Consider the following 13,678-nt stretch of genomic DNA (forward strand, 5'->3'; position numbering starts at 1 on the left):
TTCAACTACAACGTTTACACATGTTACCACTTCTTCAACTACAACGTTTACACATGTTACCACTTCTTCAACTACAACGTTTACACATGTTACCACTTCTTCAGCCTCAAATACAACGTTTACACATGTTACCACTTCTTCAGCCTCAAATACAACGTTTACACACGTTACCACTTCTTCAACTACAACGTTTACACATGTTACCACTTCTTCAGCCTCAAATACAACGTTTACACATGTTACCACTTCTTCAGCCTCAAATACAACGTTTACACATGTTACCACTTCTTCAACTACAACGTTTACACACGTTACCACTTCTTCAACTACAACGTTTACACATGTTACCACTTCTTCAGCCTCAACCACTTCTTCAACTACAACGTTTACACATGTTACCACTTCTTCAGCCTCAACCACTTCTTCAGCCTCAACGTTTACACACATTACCACTTCTTCAGCCTCAAATACAACGTTTACACACATTACCACTTCTTCAACTACAACGTTTACACACGTTACCACTTCTTCAACTACAACGTTTACACATGTTACCACTTCTTCATCCACAAGGTTTACACACGTTACCACTTCTTCAACCACAAATACAACGTTTACACATGTTACCACTTCTTCAGCCTCAAATACAACGTTTACACATGTTACCACTTCTTCAGCCTCAAATACAACGTTTACACATGTTACCACTTCTTCAACTACAACGTTTACACATGTTACCACTTCTTCAACTACAACGTTTACACATGTTACCACTTCTTCAGCCTCAAATACAACGTTTACACATGTTACCACTTCTTCAGCCTCAAATACAACGTTTACACACGTTACCACTTCTTCAACTACAACGTTTACACATGTTACCACTTCTTCAGCCTCAACCACTTCTTCAACTACAACGTTTACACATGTTACCACTTCTTCAACTACAACGTTTACACATGTTACCACTTCTTCAGCCTCAACCACTTCTTCAACTACAACGTTTACACATGTTACCACTTCTTCAACTACAACGTTTACACATGTTACCACTTCTTCAACTACAACGTTTACACATGTTACCACTTCTTCAGCCTCAACCACTTCTTCAACTACAACGTTTACACATGTTACCACTTCTTCAGCCTCAACCACTTCTTCAGCCTCAACGTTTACACACATTACCACTTCTTCAGCCTCAAATACAACGTTTACACACATTACCACTTCTTCAACTACAACGTTTACACATGTTACCACTTCTTCAGCCACAAGGTTTACACAGGTTACCACTTCTTCAGCCACAACTACAACATACATAGAAACAATCAATGGAAAGTATTTTAATGTATTTAAGTGCCTTTACTCAAGCTATGGTTAGATACAGATAGATCAGAGTGTTTAGTACTATCCCCTTTCCATTTTCTAACCTTGACTTGAGAGACCCTCTGGTGTAGAACACAGACACACCACCCCTAACATCACAGACACACCAACCAATACTAACATCACAGACACATCAATACTAACACCACAGACACACCAACCAATACTAACATCACAGACACACCAACCAATACTAACATCACAGACACATCAATACTAACACCACAGACACATCAACCAATACTAACATCACAGACACATCAACCAATACTAACACCACAGACACATCAACCAATACTAACACCACAGACACACCAACCAATACTAACATCACAGACACTCCAACCAATACTAACATCACAGACACATCAACCAATACTAACATCACAGACACACCAACCAATACTAACATCACAGACACATCAATACTAACACCACAGACACACCAACCAATACTAACATCACAGACACTCCAACCAATACTAACATCACAGACACATCAACCAATACTAACATCACATACACATCAATACTAACACCACAGACACACCAACCAATACTAACATCACAGACACTCCAACCAATACTAACATCACAGACACATCAACCAATACTAACATCACAGACACACCAACCAAAACTAACATCACAGACACACCAACCAATACTAACATCACAGACACACCAACACTAACACCACAGACACACCAATACAACATCAGACACACCGACCAATACTAACATCACAGACACACCAATACTAACATCACAGACACACCAACCAATACTAACATCACAGACACACCAACCAATACTAACACCACAGACACACCAACCAATACTAACACCACAGACACACCAACCAATACTAACATCACAGACACCAACCAAAGCAAACTCAAAGAAAACTTTCCAACATCCATACGAAAACTAAAACACAAAGACAACATGATCCATCAAAGAGGCACAAATACAGACAGACATCACACAGTCAACCAGACACACACAGGCCCTGCTGTAGGGGAGTTTTGTGGAGAGTGTTTACAGTAGTTTTGGGGATCGGTGGGTGGTGGGTGGAGGGCGGGGTACCTGAGAGAGGCGGGGGCCCCCGGGACTGGAGGTAGGGGTAGGGGGCAGGCCGACAGAGGGGTTGATGCTGCGCTCACGCTCCTCCTGGTAAATACGGTCTCTCTCCCCCTCAGGGAGGATGAGGAAGTTCTGCATGGCTTTGAGGTTGACCAGCAGGGACTGAGAGGCAGAGCGAGGGTCCTCCTCCTTCCGCAGAATCTCCGACAGCAGGCCCTGGTGCACACACACACGCACACGCACACACACGCCGCCAACGTATACTTTTAGAATGAGTGGCTTGCAGCTTGTATACACACACACTGTACTCACTCGCACGTACACACAAGCATGCAGACACACACACACCCTTCACCTGCTCTAAAGCTGTAACCTCCCACCCCTCATGTGGGCTCCATATTGGCTCTAATGGGGTGTGTGTGTGAATGCAGCAGGTGTGTGTACTGCTGGGAGGGCGGAGGAGGAAACTGAACTGGAACAAGCTGTCACACCAGATTACCTCACTCATAACTCTATACAGAGAGATGAAACTGTCTGAAACCCAGAGGAGAAACCAAATCAGAAAATATTGCTGCTGATTTGTCTCAAAGTCATCCCAATAATCCAAATATAATGCTATTGTATTGAATGGGACATCAGCCTTGATATTCCTTCCATCCTCTCACCCTGTGTCTTCAGTTCTTCAGCCCTTCCCTACCCTGCCCTGCCCTGTGTGTGGCTAGACACATTGTGGGTTTTCTGCCCTGTGTTCTGTTAAAGGCCATCCAAGTCTGGTTACCTGTGTTATGTTAACTGTATTACCTGTGTTCTGTTAGTCCGGTTACCTGTGTTCTGTTAGTCTGGTTACCTGTGTTCTGTTAGTCTGGTTACCTGTGTTCTGTTAGTCTGGTTACCTGTGTTCTGTTAGTCTGGTTACCTGTGTTCTGTTAACTGTATTACCTGTGTTCTGTTAGTCTGGTTACCTGTGTTCTGTTAACTGCATTACCTGTGTTCTGTGAGTCTGGTTACCAGTGTTCTGTTAGTCTGGTTACCTGTGTTCTGTTAGTCTGGTTACCTGTGTTCTGTTAGTCTGGTTACCTGTGTTCTGTTAGTCTGGTTACCTGTGTTCTGTTAACTGTATTACCTGTGTTCTGTTAGTCTGGTTACCTGTGTTCTATTAGTCTGGTTACCTGTGTTCTGTTAGTCTGGTTACCTGTGTTCTGTTAACTGTATTACCTGTGTTCTGTGAGTCTGGTTACCAGTGTTCTGTTAGTCTGGTTACCTGTGTTCTGTTAGTCTGGTTACCTGTGTTCTGTTAACTGTATTACCTGTGTTCTGTGAGTCTGGTTACCAGTGTTCTGTTAGTCTGGTTACCTGTGTTCTGTTAGTCTGGTTACCTGTGTTCTGTTAGTCTGGTTACCTGTGTTCTGTTAGTCTGGTTACCTGTGTTCTGTTAGTCTGGTTACCTGTGTTCTGTTAGTCTGGTTACCTGTGTTCTGTTAGTCTGGTTACCTGTGTTCTGTTGAAGGCCACGCGGGCGAACACGGCCTGTGAGACGCTGGCCCTCTTCAGTTCATCCCTGACGTGCTGGTAGATATCAATGGAGACCTCCGCAGCAGACGGGTTGCTCCCAGGGTCTCCAGGGGCCCCTGCCTTGGAGGGGCGAGGGATAGGAGGGTGGTTGAGGAAATGCTGGTTGAGGGCCTGTGGATGCTGGTGGGCTAGCAGGCGGCTAACAGCTAGCTGCTGGTTGATGAGGTGAGCCATGGCTAGCTGCTGTCGAACCAGCTGAGGGCTGAGCTGGGGGGAGAGAAGCCCGCCTGGGCCGAGGAGAGGTTGTAGGGAGGTTGGAGGGCCGCGAGGGGGGACCTGGCCACGTAGGGGGGGGCTGTTGTGGTGCTGGCCATGGGGCGAGGGGGGGTGTTGTTGTTGGGATTGTTGTTGTTGTTGGGAGGGTTGGGAGGGGTTTTGGGGGTCCCCGGAGCCACCCTTGAGGAGAGCACCTCCACCCCCTCTGAGGTGGCTGAGCTGGATCAAGCTGGCCAGGTGGGGAGGGGGACGCTGGCCCAGGACATAGAAGTCTGCCAGGCTGTCTCTCTCCACTGGGGAAGGGAAAGGAAGGTGGGGGAGGAGGAGATGAGTGTGGTGCTTATCTAACACCACGGGACAAATCCTAACTTCAGTTAACCATAGAAACAGTACAAACAGTAGATTCGTCACCTTTGATTTCAGAATGTTCTCTTCCTGGCCACATCTTCTCCTGATAGTCTCCTAGGAAATGAGAGAGAGAGATAGGGTGAGATGAAAAACACTTCACAACACACACATATACACATTCCTCTCCTCTACACCTATCTGCACTCCTCAACTATGACTGACAGGACAGCCAGCCAATGGGAGATCATCCATTCCTCTCCTCTACACCTATCTGCACTCCTCAACTATGACTGACAGGACAGCCAGCCAATGGGAGATCATCCATTCCTCTCCTCTACACCTATCTGCACTCCTCAACTATGACTGACAGGACAGCCAGCCAACGGGAGATCACCCATTCCTCTCCTCTACACCTATCTGCACTCCTCAACTATGACTGACAGGACAGCCAGCCAACGGGTGATCACCCATTCCTCTCCTCTACACCTATCTGCACTCCTCAACTATGACTGACAGGACAGCCAGCCAACGGGAGATCACCCATTCCTCTCCTCTACACCTATCTGCACACCTCAACTATGACTGACAGGACAGCTAAACTTGGTTGTGAAAGTTGTCACTGCCTGAATCTGTCCACGAGAGATTACTCTCTGGGTCCGCATCAGGAGGCTAGCGAGCGATCTGCATGTGTTTCTCCCTGCCAGTCAGAGGCCAGAACTAATAGTGGAGTGGCTGTGTAACCCAACACTGCATCAACTCACTCTGTCAGACACCCGCTGCCTCCCTCCACATCACTCTATTCTCCTCTGGTCTCTCTGGGGTTCAGGTAGGGTAATAATAGAGCTATGGGGGGGATGGGAGTATGTGTGTGTAATGGAGGACAAGGAGGCTGGAGAGGAGAGGAGAAATTGTCCCGTGCAGGCTGTGTAATGGACAGACTGACAGACAGACAGACAGACAGACAGACAGACAGACAGACAGACGTGGGGGGGGACAGTGGTCTGTGTTGTACTGTAGGACCCCCTGTGGTTGTGGTTACACTGATGAGTCTGTGTGAATGGGGATGTCAGTTAACAGGCAACACTGAAGAGTCTGTGCGACAGACTTTCAGACACCAGCGAGGGGTCAGCCCAGGACAGAACTGGGAATGGCCATTGGCCGCTAAGAGGCTGTCACTCAAATGGCTTGCCCAAATAAAGTACATGATAATCATTGTCTGTTTTAGGTTAGAGAAGGATAGGAGACAGTTTGTAAAGTGGCTGTGAGAAGGGGGTTGATATAAATGGTGTACAAGAGAAAATGGTCCGTGCCAGCTGGAGATCCCAAGGGGTCACAAAAATCACCTTTGATTTTCTTGTACTTCTTGTACCAGCGTCCAAACTCCTGGCATTTGGCAGTGGAGACATTGGCATAGTAGGAGCTGTTTACTATTGAGGAAATCATACTCTGGAGAGAGAGAGAGAGAGAGAGAGAGAGAGAGGGAGAGGGAGAGGGGGAGGGAGAGGGAGAGGGAGAGGGAGAGGGAGAGGGAGAGGGAGAGGGAGAGGGAGAGGGAGAGGGAGAGAGAGCGAGAGAGCGAGAGAGGTAGAGGGGATTGACTGGAGACAAATTTGCATGGTCGCTCACACACACACGATCATTGAAGAAGACGGACATACAGTGGGGCAAAAAAGTATTTAGTCAGCCACCAATTGTGCAAGTTCTCCCACTTAAAAAGATGAGAGAGGCCTGTAATTTTCATCATACACTTCAACTATGACAGACAAATTGAGAAAAAAAATCCAGAAAATTACATTATAGGATTTTTTATGAATTTATTTGTAAATTATGGTGGAAAATAAGTATTTGGTCACCTACAAACAAGCAAGATTTCTGGCTCTCACAGACCTGTAACTTCTTCTTTAAGAAGCTCCTCTGTCCTCCACTCGTTACCTGTATTAATGGCACCTGTTTGAACTTGTTATCCGTATAAAAGACACCTGTCCACAACCTCAAACAGCCACACTCCAAACTCCACTATGGCCAAGACCAAAGAGCTGTCAAAGGACACCAGAAACAAAATTGTAGACCTGCACCAGGCTGGGAAGACTGAATCTGCAATTGGTTTGAAGAAATCAACTGTGGGAGCAATTATTAGGAAATGGAAGACATACAAGACCACTGATAATCTCCCTCGATCTGGGGCTCCACGCAAGATCTCACCCTGTGGGGTCAAAATGATCACAAGAACGGTGAGCAAAAATCCCAGAGCCACACGGGGGGACCTAGTGAATGACCTGCAGAGAGCTGGGACCAAAGTAACAAAGCCTACCATCAGTAACACACTACGCCGCCAGGGACTCAAATCCTGCAGTGCCAGACATGTCCCCCTGCTTAAGCCAGTACATGTCCAGGCCCGTCTGAAGTTTGCTAGAGAGCATTTGGATGATCCAGAAGAAGATTGGGAGAATGTCATATGGTCAGGTGAAACCAAAATATAACTTTTTGGTAAAAACTCAACTCGTCGTGTTTGGAGGACAAAGAATGCTGAGTTGCATCCAAAGAACACCATACCTACTGTGAAGCATGGGGGTGGAAATATCATGCTTTGGGGCTGTTTTTCTGCAAAGGGACCAGGACGACTGATCCGTGTAAAGGAAAGAATGAATAGGGCCATGTATCGTGAGATTTTGAGTGAAAACCTCCTTCCATCAGCAAGGGCATTGAAGATGAAACGTGGCTGGGTCTTTCAGCATGACAATGATCCCAAACACACCGCCCGGGCAACGAAGGAGTGGCTTCGTAAGAAGCATTTCAAGGTCCTGGAGTGGTCTAGCCAGTCTCCAGATCTCAACCCCATAGAAAATATTTGGAGGGAGTTGAAAATCCGTGTTGCCCAGCAACAGCCCCAAAACATCACTGCTCTAGAGGAGATCTGCATGGAGGAATGGGCCAAAATACCAGCAACAGTGTGTGAAAACCTTGTGAAGACTTACAGAAAATGTTTGACCTCTGTCATTGCCAACAAAGGGTATATAACAAAGTATTGAGATAAACTTTTGTTATTGACCAAATGCTTATTTTCCACCATAATTTGCAAATAAATTCATTAAAAATCCTACAATGGGATTTTCTGTATTTTTTCTGCTCATTTTGTCTGTCATAGTTGAAGTGTACCTACGATGAAAATTACAGGCCTCTCTCATCTGGCACCTGTCAGGGGGCAAACTACCTGCCCTCCAGGACACCTACACCACCCGATGTCACAGGAAGGCCATAAAGATCATCAAGGACATCAACCACCCGAGCCACTGCCTGTTCACCCCGCTATCATCCAGAAGGCGAGGTCAGTACAGGTGCATCAAAGCTGGGACCGAGAGACTGAAAAACAGCTTCTATCTCAAGGCCATCAGACTGTTAAACAGCCACCACTAACACTGAGTGGCTGCTGCCAACACACTGACACTGACTCAACTCCAGCCACTTTAATAATGGGAATTGATGGGAAATGATGTAAATATATCACTAGCCACTTTAAACAATGCTACCTTATATAAATGTTACTTACCCTACATTATTCATCTCATACGCATACGTATATACTGTACTCTATATCATCGACGGTATCCTTATGTAATACATGTATCACTAGCCACTTTATACTATACTATGCCACTTTGTTTACATACTCATCTCATTTGTACATACTGTACCCGATACCATCTACTGTATCTTGCCTATGCTGCTCTGTACCATCACTCATTCATATATCCTTATGTACATATTCTTTATCCCCTTACACTGTGTACAAGACAGTAGTTTTGGAATTGTTAGTTAGATTACTTGTTATTACTGCATTGTCGGAACTAGAAGCACAAGCATTTCGCTACACTCGCATTAACATCTGCTAACCATGTGTATGTGACAAATAAAATTTGATTTGATTTGATTTGATTTGATTTTTAAGTGGGAGAACTTGCACAATTGGTGGCTGACTAAATACTTTTTTGCCCCACTGTATATCACCAGAGGAAGCCCCCCATGGAATTAAAACCCCTCAGCAGCCACACATGGCAGAGATCAACACCCTCTCATCCAGACAGCACCACACACTGATGAGGAATAGGCTTAACCAGACATAAGGGCCCTGTTACCCTGTATTGCCTTAAAAACAGGGCTATCTTCCACCCCAGGAATGAGACTGTCCCACTGGCCTCGGGCTAACTTTCCCTTGTTTCACACATGCATTATTTAACCTAGGACTAATGCTTTGTTTTGGGCAGTATGTAGTCTGTGCAAAAAAAGTTGATGCTGAACCTGCTTAGCCACAGAGGCTGTTAAGCCCCCCACCCACCAATTGTGAGAGAATTTAGCAGATCAGTGTAGTAATGGACTGTTGTGGAGGTTTGATAGGGCTGAAGTATTACCTGTGACAGTGGGCACTCCTTAGCCAGTGTGCTTTGGTTCATCTCCTTGAGAAGCTCCTTAAGAGCGTTCCTCACCGTGGCGTGGTTCCACTGCTCTGACGGAAGATCCTCCAGCTTGGCAAAGCTACAGAATGTTAAATGAAGTCAGTCACATACTTCCTGTCCTGGCGCTGGTTGCAACTAGCCTGGGTAAACTAGACTGAACACTCCATTCAGTCTGGTTTAACCAGGCTAGGTTGCACCAGCTTTGGGTAAATTCCTAACTACATCATACTGAATTTTTTAAGTCATAATTATTGTCAATAACTAGGGAATTGGAATGCACATTCATACACTATATATACAAAAGTATGTGGACACCCCTTGAAATGAGTGGATTACGCTATTTCAGCCACACTGTTATTGATTGGTGTATAAAATTGCTCAAACAGCCATGCAATCTCCATAGACAAACATTGGCAGTAGAATGGCCCGTACTGAAGAGCTCAGTGAATTTCAACATGACACCGTCATAGGATGCCACCTTTCCAACAAGTCAGTTTGTCAAATGTCTGCCCTGCTAGAGCTGCCCCTGTCAACTGTATGTACTGTTATTGTGAAGTGGAAATGTCTAGGAGCAACAATGGCTCAGCCGCGAAGTGGTAGGCCACACAAGCTTCATGATTCATGGAGCGGGTTTTAATGGCCGAGCAGCCGCACACAAGTGTAAGATCACCATGCCAACCGTTGGCTGGAGTGGTGTAAAGCTCGGCGCCATTGGAAACGCGTTCTTTGGAGTAATGAATCACGTTTCATTTGGTGGAGGAGGAATAATGGTCTGGGGCTTTTTCATGGTTCGGGCCCCTTAGTTCCAGTGAAGGGAAATCTTAATGCTACAACGCTACAACAATAATGTTTACATATCTGGCATTACTCATCTCATATGTATATACTGTATTCTATACTATTCTACATTATCATAGTCACTTAGTAATGTTGACATATCTGGTATTTCTCATCTCATATGTATATACTGTATTCTATACTATTCTACATTATCATAGTCACTTAGTAATGTTGACATATCTGGTATTTCTCATCTCATATGTATATACTGTATTCTATACTATTCTACGGTATCTCATTCACTTAATAATGTTTACATATCTTGCATTACTCATCTCATATATATATATACTGTATTCTATACTATTCTACTGTATCTTAGTCCGTTCTGCTCTGACATCACTCGTCCATATGTATATAGTCTTAATTCATTCCTACTTAGGTTTGTGTGTATTGAGTATATGTTGTGTAATTTGTTAGATATTACTTGTTAGATATTACTGCACTGTCGGAGCTAGAAGCACAAGCATTTTGCTACACCCGCAATAACATCTGCTAAACACGGGAATGTGACCAATAACATTTGATTTGATTTTAGTCTGACATTCTAGACGATTCTGTGCTTCCAACCTTTGTGGCAACAGTTTGGGAAGGTCCTTTCCTGTTTCAGCATGACAATACCCCCGTACACAAAGCGAGGTCCATACAGAAATGGTTTGTCAAGATCGGTGTGGAAGAACTTGACTGGCCTGCACAGAGCCCTGACCTCAACTCCATCAAACACCTTTGGGATGAATTGGAACGCCGACTGCGAGCCAGGACTAATCACCCAACATCAGTTCCTGACCTTACTAATGGTCTTGTGGCTGAATGGAAGCAAGTCCCCACAGCAATGTTCCAACATCTAGTGGAAAGCCTTCCCAGAAGAGTGGAGGCTGTTATAGCAGCAAATTGGGCACCAACTCCATATTAATGGCCATTATTTTGGAATGAGATGTTCGACGAGCAGGTGTCCACATACTTTTGGTCATGTCGTGAATCACATCCAGAGACTGTATTATTCCACAAACCACAAATGTATTTGCCTCAACTCCTATCAGTCACTGAGGGCAATACCGGTTGTCAGGTGAAACCATCACCATGTAGACAGATGTAAACAAAGCTGGATGGTATGCAACAACACAATACCGACCACAATCCACTCATCTGTAGTCTATCTATCTCCATTTATCAGGAACATCTTCACTCACTCTTTGGGAAACTGCAAGTTACTGCAATGAAAGCCCTTTGCAAGTTCCTGCAATGAAAGCCCTCTGCAAGTTACTGGTATGAAATCCATCTGCAAGTTACTGGTATGAAATCCATCTGCAAGTTACTGGTATGAAATCCATCTGCAAGTTACTGGTATGAAATCCATCTGCAAGTTACTGGTATGAAATCCATCAGCAAGTTACTGGTATGAAATCCATCTGCAAGTTACTGGTATGAAATCCATCTGCAAGTTACTGGTATGAAATCCATCTGCAAGTTACTGGTATGAAATCCATCTGCAAGTTCCTGCAATGAAAACCATCTGCAAGTTACTAGTATGAAATCCATCTGCAAGTTCCTGCAATGAAAGCCCTCTGCAAGTTACTGCAATGAAAGCCCTCTGCAAGTTACTGGTATGAAATCCATCTGCAAGTTACTGGTATGAAATCCATCTGCAAGTTACTGCAATGAAAGCCCTCTGCAAGTTACTGGTATGAAATCCATCTGCAAGTTACTGGTATGAAATCCATCTGCAAGTTACTGGTATGAAATCCATCTGCAAGTTACTGGTATGAAATCCATCTGCAAGTTACTGCAATGAAATCCATCTGCAAGTTACTAGTATGAAATCCATCTGCAAGTTACTGGTATGAAATCCATCTGCAAGTTACTGGTATGAAATCCATCTGCAAGTTACTGGCATGAAATCCATTTGAGAGAGAAAGGCAGATAATAGATAAATCTCTGATGCTGGGATCTGGGCTAGCTGCCTCCTTGGATCACTCACAATTTTGATTTTAAACTTAATGTTCCACTATGGTAAACTGTTGAACTATGAGAATCTATTGTGAAAGTGTAGAATATGCCAAGATGAGATCAGTCCCCCAAAGGAACTCCATTCTGATTCAGTAACTCCAACTAATTCCAACTTCATTCCAACAGTTGGAATGTGTAGTGTAGTCTATCTCCAAAATCCATCTATTTCTAAACATTGAAAAATCCTTTCAATAAATTGTCACTGCGCGCTTATAAACTGTGTAGCTAAAGCTGTATCTGCAAATCACATTTCATTAAGCTCCCGACAAACAGTTCTTGTGCTGATGTTGCTTCCAGAGGCAGTTTGGAACTCGGTTGTGAGTGATTTTACAAGCTACAAGCTTCAGCACTCAGTGGTCCCGTCCTGTGAGCTTGGTGCTCATAGACATCTCCACTTCACAATAACAGCACTTAAAATTGACCGGGGCAAGTCTAGCAGGGCAGACATTTGACGAACTGACTTGTTGGAAAGGTGGCAAAGGTGGCCCCTACAGTAACACACACGCTGGGACACACACACACACCTCTGTAGCTGTATGTGGAGAGTGACCATGTGATAGACGTCCAACAGCATGTCAGCCACTGTGGCTTCAGGAGCGTCTGTTAGGAAGTGGATGGGCAGAGGGTTCCAATGGCCCACCTTGATGATGCCTGAGAGAGAGAGAGAGAGCGAGAGAGAGAGGGAGAGAGAGAGAGCGAGAGAGAGAGAGGCAATATAGAGGTCAACTTTACACACAGGTAATATAGAGGTCAACTTTACACACAGGTAATATAGAGGTAAACTTCACACACAGGTAATATAGAGGTAAACTTCACACACAGGTAATATAGAGGTCAACTTCACACACAGGTAATATAGAGGTAAACTTCACACACAGGTAATATAGAGGTCAACTTCACACACAGGTAATATAGAGGTAAACTTCACACACAGGTAATATAGAGGTAAACTTCACACACAGGTAATATAGAGGTAAACTTCACACACAGGTAATATAGAGGTAAACTTCACACACAGGTAATATAGAGGTCAACTTCACACACAGGTAATATAGAGGTAAACTTCACACACAGGTAATATAGAGGTAAACTTCACACACAGGTAATATAGAGGTCAACTTCACACACAGGTAATATAGAGGTCAACTTCACACACAGGTAATATAGAGGTAAACTTCACACACAGGTAATATAGAGGTAAACTTTACACACAGGTAATATAGAGAGGTAGATTCTGACATTTATCCACTTTTCTCCGAACGTCAAATTTAGATTTGTGCGTTTTTGATTAATTGATTGATTGATTTAAGCATTCAGTCCTGATGGTTAAGTTAAGGGTTAATGCTTGTGATATGGTTCAGTCCTGATGGTTAAGTTAAGGGTTAATGTTTGTGATATGGTTCAGTCCCGATGGTTAAGTTAAGGGTTAATGTTTGTGATAGGGTTCAGTCCTGAATGGTTAAGTTAAGGGTTAAGGTTTGTGATAGGGTTCAGTCCTGAATGGTTAAGTTAAGGGTTAAGGTTTGTGATAGGGTTCAGTCCTGATGGTTGAGTTAAGGGTTAAGGTTTGTGATATGGTTCAGTCCTGAATGGTTAAGTTAGGGGTTAAGGTTTGTGATAGGGTAAAAAAATGTCAACCTTGGGATTGAACACTCAACCTTTGATCCGGAGTTATGCGATTATTGATGGTAATAATGCTCACTGTTGCCCCTAGTGGACAGTTTTAAAGGCATTTCCCAATGTTCTCAGGACATGTACAAAAATCCAATTTC

General features: G+C 44.2%; 1 protein-coding gene across 1 annotated transcript in view; it reads right to left on the reverse strand.

Annotated features, from left to right (window-relative positions):
* The window catches only part of LOC139380308 (DNA-binding protein SATB2-like), a 72,391-nt gene that overhangs the window by 13,430 nt on the left and 45,283 nt on the right, over positions 1-13,678 (reverse strand). Inside the window, exons 4-9 of the mRNA XM_071122902.1 lie at positions 12,431-12,557; positions 9,015-9,138; positions 5,952-6,054; positions 4,672-4,722; positions 3,964-4,553; positions 2,476-2,688 (exon numbers count right to left, since the gene is read on the reverse strand). Of these exons, the coding sequence (XP_070979003.1) occupies positions 2,476-2,688; positions 3,964-4,553; positions 4,672-4,722; positions 5,952-6,054; positions 9,015-9,138; positions 12,431-12,557 (1,208 nt within the window). The remainder of the gene's footprint in view (positions 1-2,475; positions 2,689-3,963; positions 4,554-4,671; positions 4,723-5,951; positions 6,055-9,014; positions 9,139-12,430; positions 12,558-13,678) is intronic.

Source organism: Oncorhynchus clarkii, chromosome 22 (genome assembly GCF_045791955.1).
Source record: "Oncorhynchus clarkii lewisi isolate Uvic-CL-2024 chromosome 22, UVic_Ocla_1.0, whole genome shotgun sequence".
Lineage (NCBI taxonomy): Eukaryota > Metazoa > Chordata > Actinopteri > Salmoniformes > Salmonidae > Oncorhynchus > Oncorhynchus clarkii.